At 40.0% G+C, this 26,500-nt stretch overlaps 1 protein-coding gene across 1 annotated transcript in view; it reads right to left on the bottom strand.

The window, feature by feature from the left end:
* Nucleotides 1-24,495, bottom strand: part of MED14 (mediator complex subunit 14) — a 34,944-nt gene extending 10,449 nt beyond the window's left edge. The window contains exons 1-21 of the mRNA XM_083854606.1: nucleotides 24,238-24,495; nucleotides 22,853-22,879; nucleotides 18,370-18,475; nucleotides 17,600-17,773; nucleotides 17,046-17,175; nucleotides 15,215-15,343; nucleotides 14,728-14,835; nucleotides 13,713-13,845; nucleotides 13,016-13,166; nucleotides 10,383-10,494; nucleotides 9,638-9,763; nucleotides 8,762-8,840; nucleotides 7,020-7,179; nucleotides 6,440-6,634; nucleotides 5,746-5,880; nucleotides 5,250-5,326; nucleotides 3,524-3,684; nucleotides 3,099-3,245; nucleotides 2,920-3,011; nucleotides 1,525-1,677; nucleotides 1,052-1,321 (exon numbers count right to left, since the gene is read on the bottom strand). Coding sequence (XP_083710732.1) covers nucleotides 1,052-1,321; nucleotides 1,525-1,677; nucleotides 2,920-3,011; nucleotides 3,099-3,245; nucleotides 3,524-3,684; nucleotides 5,250-5,326; nucleotides 5,746-5,880; nucleotides 6,440-6,634; nucleotides 7,020-7,179; nucleotides 8,762-8,840; nucleotides 9,638-9,763; nucleotides 10,383-10,494; nucleotides 13,016-13,166; nucleotides 13,713-13,845; nucleotides 14,728-14,835; nucleotides 15,215-15,343; nucleotides 17,046-17,175; nucleotides 17,600-17,773; nucleotides 18,370-18,475; nucleotides 22,853-22,879; nucleotides 24,238-24,413 — 2,841 coding nt within the window. The 5' untranslated portion in view covers nucleotides 24,414-24,495. The remainder of the gene's footprint in view (nucleotides 1-1,051; nucleotides 1,322-1,524; nucleotides 1,678-2,919; nucleotides 3,012-3,098; nucleotides 3,246-3,523; nucleotides 3,685-5,249; nucleotides 5,327-5,745; nucleotides 5,881-6,439; nucleotides 6,635-7,019; nucleotides 7,180-8,761; nucleotides 8,841-9,637; nucleotides 9,764-10,382; nucleotides 10,495-13,015; nucleotides 13,167-13,712; nucleotides 13,846-14,727; nucleotides 14,836-15,214; nucleotides 15,344-17,045; nucleotides 17,176-17,599; nucleotides 17,774-18,369; nucleotides 18,476-22,852; nucleotides 22,880-24,237) is intronic.
* Between the last annotated feature and the right edge of the window lie 2,005 nt (nucleotides 24,496-26,500).

Raw genomic sequence — 26,500 nt, 5'->3', positions numbered from 1 at the left:
ATCAGTTCATAAACAGAGACACCTGGCTCTATAACAAGAAATATCTCCAGCATATTGAAATACCAACATTTTTCTTCTCTCCTTAAAGAAAAGGAAAAGTCTACACCTGGAAATACCTGTTCCAGAACAACTCATCAGTATCCAGAACGTACAAGGCTGCTGAATCCCACCTACAACTGCCCTGTTTGGTTAAGAACATCTAGGTCACCTGCTCCACAGCATTCTCCTGTACCCAGAGGAACCTGCCAATTTGAATTAATTCCTCCTCTACCTTCCCATTTTCATTCTCTTCTACCACTTTACACTGGTGTCTAACAATCTCCTTTCCATTAGCCTTTCATTAGGCATTTGTTAAAGAGGCAGATGTTCAGGATCAATTAAGTGCAATACCAGAGAATCAATACTCAGTTGCAACTGTCAGAAAAAAAAATTAGTAAATTAACCTGTTTCTCAAAGGGTGCCATTTTCCAGTATTTCAGTATAACTAGCACTGGTACAAGCTGCCCTTAGGTATTCTGTCAGTGTGCACAGATTAATTTTTCAGGAAGAGTGAACCAGCACCGTATTTAGAAACAAAGCCAAAGGCTCCTGCTACACACTGATGGAAACTGTTTTAAAAGAGAAGTTTCTGTCTAGAATCCTCTAGAGCAGACATGGAGTATTGTCCCATCTGCAACTTATGAGCACTGTACTGCCACACAACACAGTCTGTGAGGAGCAGTTGCTGCTAATCCTGGAGCACACATCCTAGTCACAAAGCTTCAGCAAGTTTCAGCAAAAGGATGCCTGAATACACAGATAAGGAAAAAATCCAACCCTAGCACTTAATGTTTTTTTTTTTTAAAGGAAATGTGTTAATTCAAGCTAATTAACAGATGGACCAATAAATCAAAAACTTCCTTCTACGCTCAGAATTTTGAAGGAGTTTCTTGCGGAAGGACCGCAGCTCTCCACAAAGAAAACCTTCACCAAGCTCTCCACTTCGGATTCACCCTTCCAAGTCCAGAAGCTCATTTATTCACAACCTGCCAGAAAACACAGGGGTGGTCACCTTTAACCCAGGAGCTGGGTAGAAGCCCTCCACAATCTTGCTGTTGTCGAAGAGGCTGTAGGCGCCGTCGCGGATGGCCACCACGCCGCGGCTGCGGCAGTAGATGTCGATGCAGTACATGTTCCTGAAGGCCAGCCTGATGTGCGTGGGGGACTGGGGCAGGATGGAGAAGCATTGGTAGGCAGTGTTGGTGCGTTGGGTCAGCCCCAGCATGGGCACGGTGGGCAGTTTGTTGATGGCGTTTAGTGGAGCCTGAGTGTCAAACAAAACCTGGGAGGGAGCGGAGATTGAGAGGTAAGGCAGGTTATCCAAAAGGAAAGGTCAGGGAAAATGGGGTATGGCAGGGAAAATTAGATGCTTTTTGGCAATGAGATCCATAAACAATCATAACACCCATGAGGAGCATCGTTCAATCATAATTCAGCTCCTTAGTGTCTTGCAATTTTCTTGAGAGAAATTTTTTAGAACATTACCTGTAACAACTGCACCACATTTGGTGTTTTATTAAACATCTCCTGGAGCTGGTGCAGAATTGTGTTGTGACAGTTACTGCAACCTGAGTTTGGGCCAACTGTTCCCAGTGAAATGTGGAACTTCTGGAGGATGGAGTTCCACTGAATGCTGATCTGCAATGTCACAAACATAAAATGATCTCGGAAGCTAGAACAAATAGGCTGTAATAACGAGGTTATAATAAAAGATTATAACAAGAAAGTTGGTCAGATTTAATTTTTTCCCCCGTTTTTCATCAAACCTCAACAGATTGCTAATTCATCTTCTTCAAAAGCTGCTGAGGTTGTTAAGAAAAAAAAAAAGCATTCTCAGCTTTAACACCCAATTAGCTGCTTGGATTGCTGGCAACCACAGAACAAGGCACTTACATTAGCAACTCAACCAAAATGCAAAAGAATCTTTTCTGCCAAAGGTGAGACAGAGAAAATTAAACTCAAGAGATATATGATGTGGAAAACTGATTAGTGAGTTGCTGGAGGTGGACTGGTTTTCTTAAGTTACATTACACAAAAATGAGTACTGGATAATATGTGAGGAAGTTAAATGCAAAGTCCATACTGCTGCTCTGGCTACTTACATATACATAACACACATATGTATATATGTATACATACAAATACATATTTACATACAATTCCCAATAAAATGCACATTAAATACTCTTAAAAATTCAACTTAGAAAATGAACACGAAAAAGTCACAGCAAGCAAATTTCAAGTATATCAAGCTACTTTGCATCAGTTGCACACAAATTTAATCTGAAATAAACATGCACTTACTTCCTCCTCTACTTTGCACTTAATGCAAAGGTGTGAACAAGTACTCAGTTACGTAAATAATTAGTAAGTTGTAAATTCAAATACTAGAGAGGAAGCTAGAGTTCTGAAGAAGAGAACAGCACTGCTACAAAATAATGAATGAACACCTCATTGAAAGCACAGCACTACATTTAAAATTTTGTTACACTCCTAATTTAAGGCAGAATTAGGCATTCAGCTTACACATACCCATCCATATACCCCAGTACAGCAGTCATCAGTAACAACACTTACACAAGTTTTTCAGAAAAAGGCTGCCACACCAGCTTTCAATCAGAAGCACAATCAGAAGCACACCAGCAATCAATCAGAAGCACACCACTGTCCTTCACTCAATACAAAGCATCTAACAGAAATTCTCAAAAATCCTGAACTTCTAGCAAGCCAGAAAACCACCAATGCAGGACTCTGTCTTTTCTATGTTCATCTATATTAATTCCACTACAGAGAAAAACTGTGCAGCAAGATTCTGAGAAGTCTAAGTCTGCCCATTTTGTTTTCAACCATACATTTAAAGTCCATTTAGGAGTTACTCACTGAGCTCCCCTTGGTAGTTCCATAACAAAGGATAAGTTTTCGGTAGTTGTAGATCCGAACTTCTGAAAAAATGTTTAAGTGGTTGGGGATGTCTGTGAAGAGAGGAAGGAAGAGAGAGTGAGAAAATCAGTCATCTGTAAGCCTACCATTTTGGCAAAAAGGAGGGGTGATTTCTGTACCTGGTAAGGATCGTGCAAACTCCAGGACACATTCGTACAGCCGAGCAATGCTGTTCCAGTCATTAAGGAACATCTCGACCACTTTGCGACCTCCAACTGGTTCAGACAACTGGTTTTCATACGTCAGGTAAACGTGACGGGTTGGTCCTGCAGGGTGAGGAGATGGGAAATACTGATCAACCCAGTGGTTCCTGAGCTGTGGCTTACAGACTGTGAGTGAACTGTGGCAAGTGACCAGGAAGCACATTGAAAGAACAAAAATGCATCAACTCAGCAGTCAGAATTTTAATTAAAGTACATTGCGGCTTATTAGAAATCTTAGGAGCAGATAGCTGTCCAGTTACACCAAGACATTAAAACTACTGGAACAGGCAATGTAAACTACAAAGAAATAAAATTTACCAGTTTTCCTCAATGAAACTTGCCTTGCTCCCTGGATGAAGTGCTGTTCAGCGGGCAGTTTGCAAACACCAGCTCGGCCACCCACGTGCGATTATTTCTACCTTGTAGTCGGAAAGTGCAATCAAGAAGAGATCGGTCCAGAGCCTTCTGTGTTTCCTCATTTACACCTTTACAGGGAGGAATTCTATACATGACAAAAACAAAATCTCCATTAGACACAGTACGGTTCCACAAGTAACAATGGTGCCTTCTAATATTTCCTGAAGGACACCCAAGTCTGGACATGAAAGAATGAACAACAGCAGAGGCAGCTGGACTGCTCAGTGAGGTAACCTCTTCCTCTTCAAGGACTGTAATAACTGTGTCACAAAAGCACTCTGAGCCAAGACCACTTTTTATATGGATTCAACATCTGCAAATTACAGACTGTTAAAGGATCTGCTGAATTGTCCTTATCTCCTGGTGAACTTAAGAGCTCACCAATATAAAGCTCTTATACAGAGAAATAAGCCAAAAAAGATGAAAATAACTAAGTTCTGTAGGAATCTGAATTCATTTGCCTTCTAGAACAAGCTTGTTCTATATGCAATGAACAACCTGGCAGTTCCCTTAGTACTCACTAATTTATTCGTATCCCAATGTGTGAATTGAGCTCAAGGGACAGACTAAATAAAGCTTAAGTAAAACATGCCAAATTCTTTTTCATCATTTCTTTTTCATCATCAAACCTTCATTTCCTTGAGGATCTAGCCAGAAATCTCATGTTCCACCCTTAACTTCAGCTCACAAGTTCTCTGCTCATATGCAAAGTTAAAAAGGTAGAGCCTGATGCATTTAGAGACTGGTGCCTTTATGTCACTGTATATTTCTGCAGCAGAAAAGGAGTTACAAAGATTTTACTCTAGGAGGTGTCTTTGGGATTTGTAGGTTTTTGCTCTAAACTTTATTTGTTGCAGGTACAGTTAGTGGCTGATTGTGGCTGGCATTCCTCAGGGTTAACACAGAGGCAGATACTATTGGCCTCCTATTAAGAATTTTAATATACCTATTTCAGTAGCCTATATGATACAGAAGAATAGCAAATTTGCAGATGACAACAAACTGAACGGAGCACTTAACATCTTAACATGCTGGAGGTCAGGGCTGCCCTTCAAAGAGATTGTAGATGGCTGGAGGAACAAGTTAACAGGAACCTCATGAAGTTCCATGAAAACAAAGGCAAAGTCCTGCACTGGGACCTAAATAACCTATTAAACTACTTTATGATTCTCAGATATTTCCTCTACAGTCTCTTTACCATGCAACTGTCTTTTCTGGGATTCCTGGCATTTTTCTCTGCAGCTTCACATAATTGTCAAATGACATATGGAGTATGTAGGCCTCTGATCTATCTAGAATTGCATGTTCATGAATCATCACCACATCTTCCTTAGCACTGCCTGGATTTAAGGATTGAGGACTGTCAAACTGTTTTCAGAGCCCCTCAGTTTAGGCTAATGAAGGCAAAAAATTGTAGTTGGCTCTTAGTCTAGTCTAATTTTCCCCTTTCCCTAGCACTGCTTCACACGCTATTGCAAGACACAGTATTAATACCCTTCCGAAAAAAAAAAAAAAAAAAGGAAAAATAACCCCCCAAAGCAAAATCCTGCCCCTGTCTTGATATTCTTATTGTTACTCTCCAAACAAGCCTTTTTTTTCTCTCAAGTGCACGTATAGTTATAAAATGAAACACAGAGAATATCCTCTTACTTTAATAAACGTATTGCATGGCTGAAGCCATCTCCTTCTACTTGTACTCCCTGGTGAGGAATGTCCATATTGGATAACTAGGAGTGAACAAGAAAAATGTTATTCCAAGCAAAAAACCTGTAACATTTTCAAAGATTTTTTAATTTCCCCCTGAGGGTGACAGATGTTTCACATCCTCAAGCACTGCAAAGCCAAAAAATGGTCTGTGCAAATCTGGCATAAAGTTGTCTCCCAATCCTTCCCACAAGTGCATCTTTCATCCTCATTTTCCCTTTTTCCTCAACTTTTCATGCTTTTTGCAGTGCTTTGTACTCAGAGAAGCAGCTCTAACAAGACTAGAGCAACACAGTGCAGAAGAGTGAGTCACCCAGGCTCAGCTGGCAGGGGAACTCCAGAGTGAGCACATGACCACAGATTTGCCAAATAGTCACATCTAGACACCAGAATCAGGAGCAGGAGAGGGGAAGAAGGAAACAAAATATTTTTTAATACCCACCTCTATCCGAAGCCCTATAAACGGCATATTTGTATCACACATGGCTACAATATGAGCTAGCACTTTATTGAAGGCACACATTTCTCCCGACCGTTTTGGTTTCTTGGGTTCTATGGAACACGGATCTCCAGATAACTAGAATTAAAACAAAGACAAATGTACTTGCATATTTGGAGTAAACACTTGGAAGAGATGTCAGAGAATAACCTCATTCATCTAAGTGTTAAATGACTCATGCCCTGGGCAAAAACTCCTGGAAGGATCTACTTCAGGTCTGAAGCAACTCACAAAGTCTGTCCTTAAAAAACAGTACTTGTAGATCACTAAGCCATGTCAGCCTGGCCCCAAGAAGTAACTCTTATCAGCCCTTGCAAGTCCTTCAAAATCTACACATGGCCCAAAGTGTATGACACAGATACCAGCACTCTGCCTGTACAATATATACACACTCCTCTGCACAGAGATCTGCCTTGGCTCGGAAAGCAGCAGAGAAGGCCTGGCATGAATTGAAGGACAACTGTTACAAAACAGTTTCCCAGCATCTCCCTAGGGAAGGAATCCAGAGAAGCACTACAAGTAAGATGTCAGCCATACAAACACTGGAAACATGGCTACTAAAGCTGGAACTGATGCTCAGAAACTGTGCTGAGCTTTCATGCACTGTAACCACCCCAATGGCTTTTGGAGCACGTACCTTGCGCTTGACACCACTTTTCATTTGTTTGCCACTTTTTGTGTCCAGTACCAACTCTTCAATGTTTGGTTTGAACTGCTGTAGTAAAAGTGCAGTGGCAGGGCTGTCATCTCCTTCAGCATAGCTCACAGACAGAAAATGGTACTTGTACTCTAGTTCTGTGGGGTTGCCAGGAACATCAAACATTTCTACAACCTGTATTTAAACAAAACAAATTGAGAAGGTTCTTAAGCTAAGAGTAAGTCTAATTCAGTTCTTATCTATTCCTTTTCAAAGAAAAGACAGCAGTTTTTTTCAATGTATTAATACTGTGGCTAGGAAAGGTATCCAAGAAGAGGAGAAAGACCAAACCTTTCAGGAAACAGAGAGAATAGGAAGGTTGCTGAGTAATAAGTCTGCATGTGCCTCCTTCTGTATGAGCCTTAATTCTTAACAAACCCAAAGGAGAAAGGAGGGAGAGGAGAGAATCAAGCATTACATCAATCACTTGATTGCTAATGTTAAGAGTTAACAGTACAACAAACTGCCTGGGACATCCCTGACAGGGAGCGAAAAACAGAATCATTTTTCAGTTACTCACAATGTAGTACTGAGGAAGGCGAGTGAGTTTGATGAACAGTTTGTGTTTGGAAAGGTTTCCCACTGGATGGCTGGCATAATTAGCTAGCTGAAGAGTTTCACTGCTCACTGTAGGCAGATGTTTTATAGACTGTTTGCAGCGCTGCTGTCCAAGCCAGAACCTTACATGGAGATAAAGGTATTAGTACCCTGAGACTGGTTTCATGATTCTAACACACTGCTGTGTAGAGCATTAGTGTCAAATTAAGAGTCAGTCATATTATAAACCAACATCTATCACTGCAGTACAAGTTAAATAAAGAAAAATCACATAGAAAATTTCATTACTTTATATTTTCTTATCACTATCTTTACATCTTGTCTTCAGCTTAACAGACAGCTGTTAGTTCAAGAAGAAAAGCCCTGAAATTACTTGCTGAATAAATTTTTATATACTACGATATGAAATTACAATATAAAACATAGAAGGAAAACATTAAGAAAAACATGCAGATTACAGTTATTTGACAATCTGGAATCTTCAATTATGTTTTGGTATAGAAAGGAAAATCTTTGCTCCTGTATGCTGTTAAGCAATACAGTAAAAAAAGTCACTGAAGCTGGATGTCACTCTGAGTTATGTTATAAACAAACCCATTTACCTCAGTAAGTATGGAGATGAAGAGCTACATGCAGGACACCAAATCTACTCTCATGTTTGGAACTAAACTTTGTCCTACTCCAATGGATTTTGGCTATAGTGGCAAGGCCAGGGAGTCTAGCTAGGCTTGAAAGGAGCTCAGAAATACATGGCTTGGGAATTCAGTCAAACTTCCACTGACAACAGCAGTGGAAAGTGTGGGTGCTCAGCACCTCTCCATCACAACACACCACATTTATTCTCACCAATACATGTCAGATACAGCTGTCCTAAAAGACATTCTGTGGACTGCTGAGCTTCCTCAGAAACTGCAGCACTACCCAAGCCATTATCTCAAGAACATTATTCATAACAAAGGGAGGTTGATTAATTTCTCCAGGGTGCCAGTGCTTCATGCATCATCAAGCTTCTTTTAGAAGCAGAATTCCTCAAATAGAGATTTCACCCAGCAATTAACTCAGAGCACTGGGAATTTCCAAAACTACAGAGCAGGTGGAACTCAGTTCTCATGGAGATGAAAACTGCGTTTGCATTATTTGCTACAACCTCTTATGGGAGCCAAATGTATCTTGTGCTTAAATCTCAGGGCTTTATGGAAGGAAGATTAGAGGCTTAAACCAGCAAGGGCTGAAGTGCTAGAAGATAAACAGGTATTATTCAAATCATCCTAGGCCACTTCCTGGTTTTTCCTCTGTATTGTGAGAAGTGAGATCATTCTTGTTGAGAAACAAGCAGAGTTCAGCTGTAGAAACAGAGTGGAATAAAGGACACAGAAGATGAACATGAACAGAAAAAGAGACTCTCAGGAAGCAAGTGCTCTGCTACTTAAAAGTGAAAAGATTTAATGCAAAGTGTGCATATAGCGATGCATGAGGCTACATAGAAGGGGAAAAATTAAAGCAAGACTATGGAATCAATTCCAAATAAAACCACACTTTCCTTCACTGCTTAAAGGACATGGCAAATACTCAAGGCTGCTTCCAACAGTGAGAAAGTATAACCCCTACTGTGGTAAAACACAAAGCCATGCCAGTGTCCTCATCCAGAATACAAATACGGTGATTCATTCCACGCAAACTAAGTGAATTGTTCAAGTCACTTACTTGAGCTGCTGAAGCCAAGGAATGATTCGCTTCATATCATCATTAACAGACTTCTCTATGTCATCAAGTGTCAGTTGATCTGCAAGAACATCAGGTGGGTGAACGGTCTTAGCACCCCTCCTTCAAACAAAACTTCCAACTTTCATTGAAAGTGTCTCATCTAATTAATCTCATAATCATATAACAGCCCAGGTTTGGGCTTCAAAGGGGACCTTGAAATATCATCTGCTCCAACCTTTTGTAGGAAAGGGAACACAGACGACATAATCTAACTGCATCTTAAACATCTCCCAGTGATGCAGACTCCACCAAAACTCTCAGGGGATTGTTCTAATGATGGTTTGATATCTCTGTAAAGAACTGCTTTCTCATATTGAGATGAAACTTTTGATGCAACTTGTAACTATTGTCCCTTGTACCAACAGATGATCCATAATGCTTGTAAGACCACAGCAGGATGCTATTAACCAAATAAAACTAAAAGAACTTCCTTTCTTTTAAGCAATGTGAAACCTGAAGTTAAGACTTGAACAGAAGTAACTCAAGATGTATAAGGTCAATTCAATTCTCACTCAAGTCTATGTGAAATGACCCCATCCATTAACAGCACAAGCCAGGAATCATGAATCATAAAGAATATGCACTGCATTGGCCCCTCTGTTGTCCTCTTAAAATAATCTTAACTGAACTGTAACACTTAAGCACTAAGATCCTCTTTTCTATTCCTCAAACTCCAATACCTAGATGATGACCCAACTGTGGGGTTCGTTTGCTCACAAAACTTTGCAGATCTGACAGAATTGTTCCCACTAAATTATCTCACAGTGCAGGATTCCTGCAAGATATGAAATATCTCCTGATTTTGTGCCTACTTACCAACACCATAGAGCATCAGCTGGAACATTCCAGAGTGGAGATCAACAAATACATGCAAGCACTCTGATCGACCACAGGGCTCCAAAATTGGAATTACAAGAGTTGGGAGAGCCGTCTCAATGAATGCTAAACAAAAAAACAGTGTTAATCATTTCACTCCAAATTCAAGCTTATATTAAAACCTAGCCAATTACAATCAAAAAACCTGTATGTTTTTAAAGAAACAAATTCCACTTGCACATTATTATGGTGTTGACATAGAGAGGAATCTGAATGTAAGAATTTCTCCGAGAAAATAGTGACAAACCAATGAGAAAAGGCAGACCAAATCTGCAGATTATTAATAACTGAGTATCTTTTAACTCACTGCTTCACAATTATTAGTGTAAATCCAAAAATTTTCAACAGCAGTTTAAGGAAAGTCTCATCCAAAACTTAGCTCAAAACAGTGAAAGATTTGCTTTCAATTCTGAACACAACCAAGTTTTACGGTAGGCAAATTTTAACCCTTCAAGCCAGACTAAAATGTTCTACCAGCTTCATTGACTACACTGCATTTAGATGTATGGGTATTTTACAATTATCAATGCAGAATAATTCAAAGCTAAGTTTTGTTAATTTTGAACATGTTTCCTTTTTTTTTTAAATTTAAATTAATGAAAACAAGAAACATCAAGAGAAAAGGAAACCATCCCTAGATACAAAATGGAAATGAGCTAGAAAAACTTCAGCAGAAAGCACATACAATTGTCATTAACATTGTAGCTCTTAAGAATGGCTTTCAGCTCCTGGAGTTTTTGATGAGATCTTGCATGGACACTGTCTATTAGGAGTTTTTCTATTGATAGGTGGTCAATCTGTAAAAAAAGAAAAATACTTGAGTAAGCTCGTATTTGATGTGTGGACTTGCTGCATTAGCATTCTGGAACAAAAGTCCTTAATGAAATAATCACTTCAGAAATAATTTGCTTAGAACTGTGGTGAGCCACATTGACTACTAACTTGAGTATTTGGAGCACTACAAAATGTAACAAGCTACCATGAGATTCTGTCTGTGCAGCAGGCAGTGGGAGGAGTTTTGAGCTAAGATTAGAAGAAGGTGTAAAAGACACTTCACAAATTATGCTGTTATCACTCCCTGTGCAGACCTACTTGTTCTGGATCAAGGTTGGTCCATTTTCAGCTGAGCTTTCTTTTCTCAGCCATTGGTAACTAGCTTAAGCTAAAGAAAAAAGACCCCACACACAAAACACCCCAAAGCAACACTTCATTAGGATATGCTTGCCTCTACACAAACACACATGCAGCTGTAAATGAAATCCAACAAGTTTAAATTCTGCTAAAAGGGTAACAATGCAGTGACAGACACTGAGCATGGCCAACCCTACTGAACCCAGAAGCATCAAGGGGCTTGCATCTACATCCTTGCTGCACTGCCAGTGCAGAAGCTCAGGCCACCACTTATATTTACTGTAACTTACTTGTACAATCTAAATTAAAGCATTTGCATTCACATTCCAGTCACATTATTTACATATTTTGCATACGCAAAGCTCCAGATTACAGCAAAACCTTTTATATAGGTAACTTCACATTGCTTTGAAAACTGTTCAAGCTGAATTAAACTCAAATTTTATTCTAGCGTAAGAGATAAAGGCAGAAGAGGTTCATACACCACAGAATTATACTATATTCAGTGCAAGCTTTTGCATACATGAATGACCTTCCCCTAAAGAAAAGCTTTCCAAGATAAGGCCTTAAAAATCAAGTCTTTATCCATCCACTACAGCATTTCACCTCAGCAACTGCAATGAGTTAAATCTGCCTCTCTAAGAAGTGACTACATGTTCTATACTTCATCAATTTTCAGCAGGTTAATGCAGAACAACCTGCTCAGACAAACATGTTTGTTTGTGCCAGTTTTATACAGTATCTTAAACAAACAGAAACCCAGTGTGCCATCTACGTCATTACAGCTGAGATCATTATTCAAACACTACAAAAGCACTGTATTTTCCACAGCTGATAATTTTTTTAAGCTCAGAGCAAGTCCTCATAAAGGGGGACAACATTAACTTTGATACATCTCAAATTTACAGTATCTTAATCCACAGGGTGCAGACTTGATTCAGTGAGCTTAGACTGTGTCAGCTCCAGTGCATCTTCAGCAGATGCTGTAGATAAAGAGCATTTTCTTGGATTTACACAAAAATACAGCACCTTCGCTAAATTAACTTTATATTTAGTAGCCTAAATATGCTAATTTAAGCTGTTAAATAAGTAAGTGTGGTATATATTTACTGTAGTAACAGTAGAATTCCTACTCTAGAAGTAGAGTTGGAGGCTCCCATGCTTCACTATGTTTCCCATATCCCTCTGTAGCTGAAACCTTGGTAGTTGTTGACATTCCCCAGACAGACTTGTCTGTCAGCACGGGTAACATGATGGACCAAGAGGCTGAAATACAAAGTATGTTCAGGAGGTGGAGGCTACCATCAGCAGCTGTGAGACAGGTGAAAGATCTGAGCTGAGAAGCTTTTCCCTGTGGAAAAACTGTGCTGAAAGTGTGAAGGCTACACAACTCACTCCAGTTTATTAACTCTCCTAAACCCAAACACTGAAAGAGATAATGACAGACAGACATCCTGATATATCACAGCCACATTTGCTGAGGGACTTAGAGGATTTATTACAATACTCAGAATGCAGTTTTTCTTAAATATCTTTAACCAAGATTTAGAATTATCCCTAGTGAAGCACAATCCAAGGAGGCAGTTGACTGCACTTATTCATTTTGGATCATTGCAACAATCCTACCTTTAAAATACGGGAATTTGAACATTCAAATAGAACACATGATAAAATCTAGTTAGTGGTAATGTAAAACTAAGTTTCACTTAACGCTTGCAACAAACAAACCACATCAGCTGTTCAGCACAAGATTTCCAAATCATAATGTAAGATTTTCTAAAGTGGATAGCACTGCTGGGTAGCCAGCTCCAGTGACAAGGGAAAGCTGATTTTCAGAGGAGCTCCGAAACAGGAAAGGGAAGAACTGTCTCTCTATAAAGCATTTCAAGCCAAACCCTAATAATGACTGGTATGTTGCTGTTGTTTCCCCCCAGCCTCAGCATTCTCTCTCACAACTGGCATAATGCACTGTGAACTAGGTGCAATTTTTAAGATTAAGTCAAGGACAATCATTTGTAACAACAATTTGAGGTCCTCACATAAACACTACACAACCTACAGTAACTAATTACTAGAAATCTTAGAAACAGCTCTTTAAATAGAATCAAAGTGGAACAAACTGACAGTGTAAAGCAGTTGAGTGTTTGATTCACTAAATTAGATGCCTCCTGCAAAGCAAACATTTACCTTCATGGCTCTTTCCATCAGTTTGGAATCACAGGCTGGCAGTGGAGGCTCATGAGATATTTGTAAGGGTTTTGAGACATCAGTTTCATCAATTTTTATAGTGACCTTATGGACAGAGGCAGTCCCTGTTTTCCTGCCAAGTACCTGTTGACTTAAAATAAATAGAATAGAATAATTAAACCTGGAAGATCAGAAAATATGTTTTTCAGTAGCTAAACTTCGATTCTGTGTGTTCTGGTTGAAAACAACATTGTGTCAGCTAAACTGAAAAAGGCATTTGTTTTGGATGACATTTTTAAAGTGGAATCATTGGTAAACTGTAACTACATGAAGAATTTTAGATGACTGCAAATTTAACACAATCAGAATTGTACTCGGATTGCTTTTTAAAATTTTGTCTAGTGCAAGTCAAGCAATAAATACAATAGAAGTCTGACAGAGATCTAATCAATTTTTAGACATCTGTGTAAATACAAACTCATTTATAACTGCACCCACAGCTCTTCTGTACATTAATGTGCACTCCTTACTTCTTTGCAAATTACACAACACATATACGTACTTAATTACAAGAATTTTGGAGTCTCATATAAAAAAGAAAGTAAAAGTCTGAAAATTATGGCTCAAACTTGGTAAATATAATCCCTCCTGTTATTTCATTTATTGTTTGTTAACAGTTCTTTTGAAATGAACTTACTTCCAAACAGAGAGTGAGAGACATTTCCCTGCATGGTACCGCTCCACTTGCACGAGGTCGCCCCAGCGCTCTCGGATCAGCATTAGTGTTTGTGAATGCAAGACTTCCAGCTGAAGAGCCAGGCAGAAGGAGTCTAATCCATGGAGCTAAGGAAGTATAAGGTGTCCAGGAAGTCTGTACACTACATAAAACCTGTTTCTGTATACTACATCAATCTTTTTGTCATCTAAGTCACACAAGATGCTGTCTGAAAACACACTAATGTACTAATCCAGAGATAAAGACATATAAACAGCACCAAATATTTCTCAAAGTTTTTTTGTTCTCAAAAAAATTTTTTTTTGTAGCTTTCTAAACTCTAAACTAGGACAGGTTGTTAGACAAGAGAGTCAGAGCCCTGTTTTACAAATTTCTAGTTGTCATCATCTTTTACTGAAAAGATGATTACTAAGAAAGAAATTCTACTCACCCTATAGTTACCACTAACCCCATCTCTCATGGTCACCCTAAAAAAAACATGACTCTTTTTGCAGAAAGAGTTTCACTGAAATCCACTTCACATTGTCAAGCAATCTGCCCTTTGCAAGTGGAAAATCATTGCACACCCTGTATCTCCCCTCATTATTCACACAGATACAACAGAGTTAACACACCCTCATCAACTGCACTTTACTGCAGTTCTTGGTAGTAAGAACTGCCAGCTCCCAGAACTTCCAAGTCAGCTCTGTATTTCATCTCCAAAATTGGCTGCTGCTGCTGCACTGACTTACCACACAACCTGCTGCCTTGAATACCTCACCTTCACCTTTGCTGATTTAGTGTGTAGAATTAAATTTGACATGCAGACACCTGAGAATTACTGCTTCCAAGGCCATAATTTACTTCAAGGCCACCATAACTTCACATTGAGACATTTCCCCCAAGCTTAGCAGGGAATGCATCTCTCCTGACTTCCAGCTACCAAGAGCAAGGCTACATTAAACACCTAATTGAGAAGCCCCTTCCAGAAGGATACGCAAGCAGTTGTACATGTCCTGAAGGGGCTTTTCATCAGCAAATAGCCGGGACTGGACCAACTGATGGATGAAGTTGATCTGCATGCTGTGAACCAAGGCTCGACCATCTTTAGCAAATGAAAAATGAAAAATTAAAAAGTCACATTAGCCATCAGGAAAGTAGGTATTTAAAGTAATTCAGTAAATTGATAAATTAAAAATAAAAAAGACACAACTGTACCGAGCAATTTCCATACCGGGTTTTATAACAAAACAACAAAATTCTTGGTTTACTCTGGAAATGTCAGTCATTTTACTACTCTGTCACTGTATAGCTTTGTTAAGGTATTAAAAGCCTATAAAGCAAGGTCAAAACAGGACAAGTACATATAACTTCATTCTCTTAAGTGGTGATATGCAGAAAACCCAGCATAAACAAGACTTATACAGTGTCAGAGACGAATATCATGCTAAAAAACAAGTGTAAAGGTTTGATTTTTTATTTACCACCAGTTTCCTTGTCTTCAACCAAAATTTCCAGCTTGAGAAGGCGCCAGGGGATGTCAGGGTCATCACCCATCACTGTCAAGGTGGCCTCAAACTCACCCTCAACTCGGAACTTCACACGGCCATTGGCTAAGGAAGACAAGAATGTTTTATTTCACTCACTCTCCTAAGATGCCTAAAAAATAACAGTGAGGTAGCTCCTGGCACTTGTAATGGATTACTTCCCTATCACTTCTGCTCTGTTGCTTATGTTTCCATGCAACTGTGAACATTTTACAGTTTCCAACAGACCCAATGTCAATAAGCAGCATAGAAAGATGTGCAAACTGTCCTGAAGTTAACTTGTGAAATCTGATAACTTGTTAACATTTGTGCTTCTGTAATACAGAGTAACACTGAGCTGACTACCAGCCTGACAAGCAAAACATCTGGCTGAAATATTCCTATTCTTTGCTACTATCAACAATGAATGCTTTCAGCAATATTCAAATGACATTCAGAACATGGACCTGAGCCCAGGCTGAAATCTAGCCCTGAAAACACATCTCACTACAAAGCATTTATTTAATATTAGAATGTTAGAAAGCCATTTTCATGTGAGGAAGATAATCTTTGCAGAATTTATATACACACAACAAGCAAAGCTTAGGCACATTATTTATCTAATTGACACGTACATCCTCACACCTCTGTGAACACTGCTATCTGTTTAAAGAATTGGGAGCAAGAACTTTAAAACTATGCAAGCAAGGTCATAAAAAGAATGAGAGGCAGAGCAAACAAGTAAGTACAAGTCCTTACTCTGACATGCAGGTCAACCTTCTCAATCATTTAACAGACTATGTCATATACATTTACAATTAAAGACATTTGGAAATATTCCTGCGAAAATTTTAACCATTTAACTCAGGAAGTTTCATTTTCAAGAGCACCCCAGACAAGCTCTTAAAACAAACCTCACTCCAAACCAGAAAATAATAGTCATTGAAAAGTTAGGTAACTGAAAACTCTTAAGAGCTCTGACATATTATTCATATATCATTCATATATGCTCCTGTTAGACAAAAATATCTCTAATATTGATACTGCAAGCACCCACACAGGGACTAGAGAAAACTAGCACTAAGATTTTTCAAAAATATCTTTGACCTAGGTCTGTGGGCAATGGTTTACAGATGGCTAACCTTGTCTTACTTAAAGGCATGGACTAGGTCCATTCCCATCCTATTCTCCGTGAATCTGCAATAACCTAGTCCAGTTTATAGCCATCCTTCCTGTATAAAAGGTTGTCTTAATGTTTACCACTACTTGGGCTAAATGAAAACAGAGATCTCAAAACAGTTTAAGAGATGTGGCACTGTGGTGAGCCACTGAACAAAAGGCATGCATAAATTCTGTGCCTGAACATGAATATCAAAACAGCTTAAAAAGTCAACACTGAGTGACTTGGTTAAACTCAAGTTCAAAGAGTTTCTGCAGGAAGACCTAACAGTTTCACTAATTTTAAAATTAAATTAAGATGAAGTAGTCCAAAGGCTGTTTCACAAAACATTTGCTGAAAGAGTAAGGCAACGTCTAAAACTTTTTGGCATTAACTGCACAGGATTTCTTATTGAAAATAAATAGTATTTCAGCAATTTTATCAGTGCTCTCATTTTTCAAACAGAGAAAAAAACATATATTTTGATGTTATACAGTTACAGGATCCCAGTCTTAATAGATGAAGCATCCTTAATGGTCTCAATTAAGCTATCTTTGCTTTAGCTTTAAAACAACTATTTTATATCAGCCTGCAATAATGTATCCTTCAAAAAGTAATTCCAGTTCTTACCAACTGTAAGATTTGCCAGCTGTGGGGGGAGATCTGTAGTCACGAGTCGATGGCGAAGGATCTGGTTTAGCTGATGAAGTGTGGTTTGCTTCTCACTCTTTGTTATTGGGTCAGGAGGGATTATTTTATCCTGTTACAATAAACACAAGCAAGTCTGCATATCTCAAACACATATAATGGATTGATAGCAGCAATTGTGAAAACCAACCAGACCAGAAGTCTGAAAATATAAATTCTACAGGCCATTGTCCAGTGAAGTTTTCTATCTTAGACTCAGATTTGCTTTCTAGCTGATTACATTTCACCCGAGACTGACCACTGAATAAAATCACTAAATTTGGCGGAACTAAACAAACGGAGAGAATGCTTTACTGGGAAAGTGTAACTTGTTCAAACAGAAGTGTTCTGCACGAGAAACTGACACTGCAGAGACTTGGCACCGGGCCTGTATTGAGCTACAGTTCCATCTGCACACAGACAATTAGTTTGATTACCGTGTATCTGATGCCTGTACAGGGGATTCCCACCCCCCCAAACACAGCAGAGTTGTTTACCCTGATGCAGGTGGGCAGCCGAGGGTAGGATCCAGTTGTCAGAACATCGATTGCATAAGGGATGGCAAAGCTGGGCAGCCGAGCATGAACCAAAGCATCTCGAGCCAGCGATGCCAGACGATCAGCAGTGTCCACAAACAGGATGGCTTGCTGATCTAAGAAACTCGATATCATCTGTAGAGGACAAGGAGTTAAAAACAAAAGACAAATCAAAAAAACCCCGCACAAATCAATGGTCCTTTATATTCAGTTTATCTGCTTCCAGTTCAAGTAACTGCATTTACAAAACAAAGAATGAATATTCTGGCCACTTCTCACGTTCACATGCAAGGACACTTAAAATCCACATGCCACTCCTGCTGCTGTGGGGGATCTGTACAGCCTCACAGCTCATTATCTGCTGATTGATACTGGAATGCAACCATACTTGTTTGCAATCAGTAGAGGCTTGTTTTTCTGCAACATTCTGGACTGTATTCTTATTTATCCAAGATCAGGATGAAAGTGATAATAAGAACTAACACACTCAGATCACCGTCTTCCCTGTCCTGTTATCTTACCCCAAATCGTTCCTGAAACTATGTGCAGACAAGCCTTTCATTTTATGCCACTGATGAGTTTTTGGGAGCATGAACTGTTATAAAACCAAGATTATACAATTTCTAAACAGGATTTTTAAAAATTATTTCTGTAATAAAAAGAAGTCAGGGTGTAGCAATATCCCCCATCCCTCAGAGACTGTTTCATGCCAGACTCTGTCTCTAACTTACCGCACACTTTTCCACCTTCCCCGCATTATTTGCCCACTTGACCAAGGCTAACAAACGAACAAACAGCTGACGAGTGCGACTTGCAAACTGCACTATCTCAATTTTTCTGAAAAAAAAAAAAAAAAAAAAAAAAAAAAAAAAAAAAAAAAAAAAGTACATTAAGCCAGTGCTCAGATATAGAATAAAGCTGTAATTTAACCGTGTGTCAAATAAAAAAAAAAAAAAAAAAAAAAAAAAAAAAAAAAAAAAAAAAAAAGAGCTGTAATGATAACTTCTACTTGTGTTAATGCAGGTGTCAGTAATATGCGGTTTGCTTGATTAAGAGCATGGGGAGAAAAAGGGTGTGGATACCTAACAACATACATGGATTCTAACAAATCATGACTGTCTGGGGAAACAAAAAGCATACTCATAGGAATTAATCACTGACTGTAAGAGAAACAATTCCATACTGAGATTAACTAAATTATCTTTATACCTTTTATAGGATTTCTCCAAGGCTTAAGATTAAGTTTAAAGTAGGCAACATACCCAAGGATTACAGAACCTGACAGTAACATTACACTTATAGTCACTCTAAATAAATAAATAAATAAATAATAAAATACTAAACAAAATATCATAGTATTTTTACAATATTTTAAAATATCTTTACACAGTATGTTACAATATAGAAATAGTGGAATGGTGGGGAAGACAAAAAAACCCCGATCCTTTAACTTTGCTTTCATGCCCTTGCAAAGAAATTGAGGTAAGAACTTACTCTCAATATCCCTTCCACCATTTTTGTACAAGATAGTCAAAATGAAGGAGTGCATGTCTGCATGTCTTCATAGCTAGTTTTTGTAAAAGAGGATGCATAAAGGGCACAGGCCGATTTTCATGCGTTATTACAGATCTACACTGCAGATGTATCAGATGAGACACAAAGATCTACAGTGTAGATCTGTAATACCATACATTCTGAAATACACTTCATCGACAGTTTATAGAGGTTTTCCTCCCTTTCTATGTGTTCAATTTACTAATTTCACCATGGCTTTCTACTTAGTTTGGAAAAAAACCCAAACTTAAGCTGTTTTCCTGATACAGTTTTCTAAAGTAACAGAAGCATTTGGACAAAAATAACATTAATTAGTGCATAAGATATTGGCCTCTACCAAACGGAAGCTGCATCTCCTTCTGATCCCTATCTATAAAACACAAACCCATAACACAAAAAGAACCTGATTCTGCTGAGAGCGCTGGTGTAATGAGGTTCACTCTTTTGTGCAAGTAAAGCATAATCTGCTTGTAGCAGATGAACATGTAAGGCCAGAAGCACAACTAATACCATCTGGTCCTGTTTCTTCCATTACATACCGTGAACCTCATCCAAGAACTTGGGCATTAAGCCAGTAATTTCTCTGTGTTCTAGAGCATGTTTTGGAATGGCATTTAGCCTGATATTAAGATTTTAAGCTGCAATATGTACACACTACTCTAAGAGTAGCCACACTATGAAAACAAGATGTTGAGAATCTTGAAAGATTCAGGAAAACTTTATGAGATTTGAAAGATGACTACAGTGAGACTTTAGAAAGCCAGCAATCTCTCAGGCAAACTCCACACAGGAGTTGCTAAAACCCAGTAGTTATTTCAAACATCTATGGTGAAAGCAGCATGATAGCAGGAAAAATTCAAATTGATGTTCTGTGACTGAAAATAAATTTAAAAAACCAGCCCTCAAAAAGCACAACAATTTAATAATGAAAATGATTGACAAATCTAGACAGAGTATTCTGGTAACTGTTCCATTAATACCACTTAAATGAAGTTAGAGAAGAGTTGTTACTTTGATTTGACAGAACCTTGCTTCAAGAACTACCACCATCACCCTTGAATGACAACTGCACTGGGAATCTACTTCTCTAAACATAAAAACCTTCAAATTTGCTGCATTGTCTCTCATTATAGGAACATGACCTCATACCGGACTACACAAAAATATATATTCAAGGAAGATGAAACTTCAGGAAAGAGTTTATTTATACAAAACAAGAAACAAATTTTAAAGACCTTTCTAACAGCCATGTTGATCAGTGAGTTTTCGACCCTTGGTCTTCACTGCTAAGTTTGGATCTCAGGTTTAAGATCCTTCAGACATTAGTCTGAGTCTGGGGAGTAAAGCATTAGCTACAGTAGAATTAAATCAAGTTAAGGACCATTTAAGCAAGCTTAACATACAAAAGTCCATTGGAGTAGATGGGTTGCATCCAAGGATTGTGAGGGAGCTGATCCATGCCACTGTAAAGTTGCTCTCTATCATTTTCAAAACCCACAGTGATCTAAAGTCTTGATGACAGCAAAAAGGCAAACACCATGTCCTTCTTCAAGTAAGCAAAAGAAGGATCTTGGGATCTATAGATCCCATTAAGTTCAGTTAAAAAAAAAAATCCATAGGACAAATCTTTCTCTAAGCTTTGTCCTGATAAATACTGAGCATGAAATTAGCCTGGAAACAACCATCAGAAATTTGCCAAGGGCAAACCACCCCAATCAACAAATATCCTTCTGCAGGATTAACTGCTCTGTGATCAAGGGGAGATCAGAAGATGGATTTAAATTTGCAGGAAACATGTGAAATACAAGGATGGGCTGAGGAAGCTGAATTTGCTCCCACTTAAGAAGAAAAGGCTGTGGCAAGAGCCCACTGACATCTTCAAGGATCTAAATGGGTATTGTAGGGAAGATGGAACCAGACACTTTTCAGAAGTACAGGAGGCCAAGGTACTACAACTACAAACTAAACCAGTGAAAAACTAGTTAGACATGAGGAAAACAAAGAAACACAGTGATGGGGTCAAAGACTCAAGCAGGTCACCCAGAAAAAGATAATTGTACTGTGCAAAATGGAGTCTCCATCACCAAGAAGAAAGCCTCTAGATTTCCCCTGCAACTCAGCACTATTAATCTTCCACCATAGTACAATTTTTTTTTTTAATCCAACCACTTTGTTGTAAGAGTTATTTATTCTTATAGTTGATAACTAATAAATGACCCTGAAAAAAAGTGCTATATTATACTATGATGCATAATTTTTCATCAGTTTTTCTTATCTCAGCATCTTTCAAATAAGCATTGTAGTACAGAACGTATATTTTATGTGAACTTTATTACAGGATAACACTATCACATCTTCACAAAGTATATGTGCCATGTCACCAGGCTCTGAGAGCTTGAAGTTCAACTGCTGAATCCATTAAAATCAATGCTAGAGAAAATGGGCATAATTAAGCCTCATTCCTACAGATGAGCTCCTCCAAGAGCTGGAAATCCATTTCATCAACAGGAGTTTTAAGTGAAAGCTAACAAGGATGTGAACACTTAATTTCAAGACAATTTCAGTTGTAGGACATTCTTTGTACATTGAAGGCTGTCTTATTTTCTTGTCTCTAATCCATTAGGATTTAAATTGTTGCCCAACACCAATGTGCCCAACAAAGTAGAATCCAACTTTATTTAGAAATGCTAAATATCTGGATGGGAAAAGCCTGCCCACGAGTACAATGGAGCTCTGCACCCAAGTCAGAAGTAATTTCTTCAGTAAATACCGTGATAATCAAAAACCCAAAGTAAACCAAATCAAAACCCACATTGTTTCTCTTAATAAAACAGTATGCAGAAGGAAAAGGGGTACAAGTAATCATTCCAGGTTATCATTCCATGAAAATGGGATTAATTCCACATGCTATGAGTTTTGGAAGGTTTGAGATAACAATTAATGATCACCCTGGTATATAGAATTCTTTATTAAGATTCTTAGGAATATCATAGCTTCTACATCTCTCAAAGAAATTTAAGTCAATTAATATGTCAACGCAAATAAAGGGAACAATATTCTGATAAGTTTCATAACATTTATTAAGAGAAACAGAAAAGTAAATGGATTTTTTTTCATCTCAGCAGAGTGCTGTTCTGATCTCTTACATTTGCTCCCTAATAATTTTCACATTTCAAAACCACATAGAGCAGGAGCAGAAAACTGTTCATGATAAGAAAGATAACGTGGTAACATGGAAAAATGCAGAAATGAGGTTTTTACCTTATTGAACTGTTTCTTCTGAACAAAACATTTTTTGTCACACTAACTAGAATCTATTTAAATTCTCCAGTTCCCTTTCACGTCACCTTTACTGTCAATTCATTGCTTTAGGATTCATGAAGAGAAAAAACCCCTTAACAGAGGTCATCTACTACAACAGCAACAAAAAAAAGCCCCAAAAACTATAAACCCAAACACCAACAAAACCCAATATTGTCCCTAATGCTGAGAAAAATCTTTAAACTATGTAGGGACAGCAAGACAGACAAAGCTTATTTTCTTGCATAAAATCAAAATCACATGAAAAAGAATTTATTTAAACAACAGTGTATTAATATTAACATCCCAAACAAGTTCTGTATTTTAACATGTATTGCAGATTCTCTTATCATAACTCACCTTTCCATATCAGTCTTTCTCGGTAATCTATACGAAAAAAGAGAGGGGGAAAAAAGGTGTATTATATATCATTCTATTACATTGCAGACAACTAGAAACTTTGTTAGCCACCTTCAGTTACAGGAACTTCTTACACAACTACAAAGTATATAAAAAATAGTACCACGGGTCACCTGTCACTACTCTGTACCAGACAAACTGAACTGGTCAAATTAACTGAAAAGTTTGATGAAGGCTGCTGAGATCAATTACTCTACACATGCTGTAAACATACAGGAAGGACTTCTTGAGTGACATTTTGGGAGTTTTTTCAAAGCAAACTAAAACTCTAAAATTCCTTGTCCTTTCCAGAGTTTGAGCATTCTTTAACTCACGTCAGGCAAACTTGTGTTTGCACCTTTACCAGACATGGGGCTGTACAAGAGCTGTACCTATCTCTTCTCATTTGTTCTGTGTGTCACTTTGTGAAACACACAGCTTCCCCACAAGAACCTCTACGGTTAAACAAAGAGGGAAACAGGTTTATTCAGAGTCCAAATGCTTTCAGGAAAGTTTTTCTTGGCCCAAAAGCATCCCTTTGTTTTGCCACTTCAAACGCCAAGAACATCAGCACACCAGTTCATTAAGTAAATGTAAATAACTTATATACCAAAAATAATCAAATGGTATTTTAAAAACTACAGAGGTAAGTCAAGGAGTTGTAGCATCTGAGAATATCTCCGTTTCAGACATCTGAGTTTCACGTATTTTGGTATCAGTAACCAGCACTACAGTTGGGGTTGTTCGGCAGTAACTTGGGGGCAAACTTAAGCATTTAAGCAGCCAATCTGCAGCTGCTCTCAAGTTCTCACAGTAATTTTCTCTGTTTATGACAGAGCAGTCACCATCTTTCGCTGTGCCCCTGGACACAGCCTGATGCAGAGACCAACCCGCCTGCATAACATCTCCCCGGGTGGGAGGATGGACAAGGCTATTTACAAGATCAGGACAAGAGGGAATGGGTTCAAATGAAAAATGACTAAGTTTAGGTTAGATATCAACATAAAAAATTCTTCCCCGCACGGCTGGTGAGGCCCTGGCACAGGCTGCCCAGGGAATTTGTGGATGCCCCATCCCTGGAAGTGTTTAAGGCCAGGTTGGATGGGACTCTGAGCAACCTGGTCTAGGGGAAGGCGTCCCTGCCCACGGCAGGGGGTTGGAAATGGGAGATCCTTATGATCCCTTCCAACCCGAACCATTTTATGAATGGGAAAGCGCGACCACCTCCCCCCACTCCATCCCCGGGGGAGCTCCGGGACAGATCCCCGGCGAGGCCTCCGCATCCCCCCCGGGGATGCTGCGAGGCGGCACCGCCGGCCGGGCACGGGGAGACCCGCAGCACTCACAGGTCGGCCAGCACGGTGAGCTCGGCGTAGGTGCGGTGCAGGAGGAACTCGATGAGGGTGCTGAGGCGGTAGCCGGGGCTGGCGGCGGCTGTCACGGCGCCGGGGGCCGGCGGGGCCGGGGCTGACGCGGGGCCGGCCGGCACCAGCTGGGCGCTCTCCAGCTGCACCGGCGCCATGGCGGCGGCGGCGCCTCGGCCCCGGGCAGGAGCCGCGCGGCAGCCCGGGAACGGCTCCCGGCGGCGCCGGCACCGCGCCCGGCTCGCCCCGCACGGACGGAGCGGGGAAGGGGCGGCGGGAGCGGGGCGGCTCCGCAGCGCTCAGAGCCCGCCGGGCGCAGGGGCCGCCGCCATGATGGGGCACGGAACCGGAAGCGAACGGGGAACCTTCCGGGAAGCGCGGGCGGGGCGGGGGCGGCGGGGCTGGGGACACGGGCGGGACACGGGGACATGGGAACAGGCCGGACACGGGGACACGCCGGGGCCCAGGCGGGACACAGGGACACACACGGGACACAGGGACACATACGGAACACAGGGACACACGCGGGACATGGACACACACGGGACACCGGGACAAGCGGGGCATAGGGACACACACGAGACAAGGGGATGGCGCTGCCATTGTGCCACGCGACCGCTGGATCTCGGGATGGGACCACGGTGCACCATCTGGTCCCACCTCCCTGCTCAAGCGGGGTCATCCCAAAGCACATGGCAAAAGGATTGTGTCCAGACAGTTCTGGAATATCTCCAGTGAGGGAGACTCCACACCCTCTCTGGGCAGTCTGTCCCAGTGCTCGGTCACTGCACAGAAAATAAATTTTCCCTCATGTTCAGGTGGAACTTCTGTGTTCAATCTATGTGTTGCCTCTTGTCCCATTGTCCCATAGAGCAGAGCCCGGTCCATGCCCTGAGCCCTCCCTGCAGACACTGACACACAGGGATGAGGCCCCTCTCAGCCTCATCTTCTCCAGGCTGAACAGGCCCAGCTCCCTCAGCCTTTCCTCACGGAGATGCTCCAGCCCCTCCATCATCTTGGTCACCCTCCACTGGACCTGCTCCAGGAGCTCCATGTCTCTCCTGTCCTGAGGAGCCCAGAACTGGACACAGCACTGCAGGTGATCCTCACCAGGGCTGAGCAGAGGGGCAGGATCCCCTCCCTGTCTCCATATCTGCTCGTGTTACTGAAATCCGGGGTGATGGAGAACCACATTATGGACTGGGCGCCTCAAATGTACCTTTGATGCAGCTCTTGTCAAGGAACGGGGGCTCTGTTGGACACCAGGCTGTCCAGTCCCTTCCTAATGACTCAGGAAATGCAGGACATTTGTGAGGGGTATCCAGATGAGAAGCACTAGTGGGACATCATCCTTTGAGGTCATTGTTAAATAGAGAAAAGGGAGTCATGAGCAGCAGAGCATCCAGCAGCATTCAAAACTATACACAAAACATTGGGAATTTTTTCATATTTCTGTCTTACAGATCAAGTGGCACTTCTGAAGGGAGGGAGAGGGGAGGTCTGTAAACAGCTGAAGATTGATGTGTTGTGTACTGGTTACCAAAGGAGGCTGTGTAAGGCAACTATAAATCCTGCGTGGTTTGTGTCATGATTCAGTCGAGTGTTAAATCATAAATTCTTGCCTTATGATTACAAAGAAATCCCTGAAATAAACACAATAAATACCCCAACTCCTCCAAGTTTAATAAAAAGAAGGAGAGGTCCCATTTGTTTTGTATGAAGTGCAGACTTTAAAAAAGCCTCTCCTCTTACACATATCTTTCCAGGAAAGTTAAATATTAAAGGAAACATTTTTCAACCTGAGAAGTGTGTAATCAGTTTAATAATAATAACAATACAATAACCCACACAGGTAGGAAGGGCAGTATTGCTGCAGCTGTGAGCCATGCCAGGTTTGTGGGCTGCTTCAGTCACAGAAAAATGAACCTTTGAGCTGGGGGTGGATGATGATTGTTGGCTGGGAATTTTTTACTCCTAAAATCACTAAAATGTGTTTATACCCAACTTTTGGTGGTTTTTTTTTTTTTGTTTTTTTTTTTTTTTTTTTTTTTTTTTTTTTTGTTTTTTTTTTAGATTAGTTGAGAGGGTTGTTTTCAATACAGATGGAAGATCTATTTGTTCTGTTTACATAAATTAATCTGTAAAGGATCTATAAAGGATAGAATGATAAATACCTCTGGATCGTATTGTGATATAAGTTATTGGCTTAAAGTATTTTAAATTCTTGTCTGCCCATTTCAAAGAC

This window comes from Zosterops lateralis (genome assembly GCF_965231275.1).
Source record: "Zosterops lateralis genome assembly, chromosome: 2".
Classification (NCBI taxonomy): Eukaryota; Metazoa; Chordata; class Aves; order Passeriformes; family Zosteropidae; genus Zosterops; species Zosterops lateralis.
Note: the sequence above shows the minus strand (reverse complement) of the source record. Positions and strands in the feature narration are given on the sequence as shown.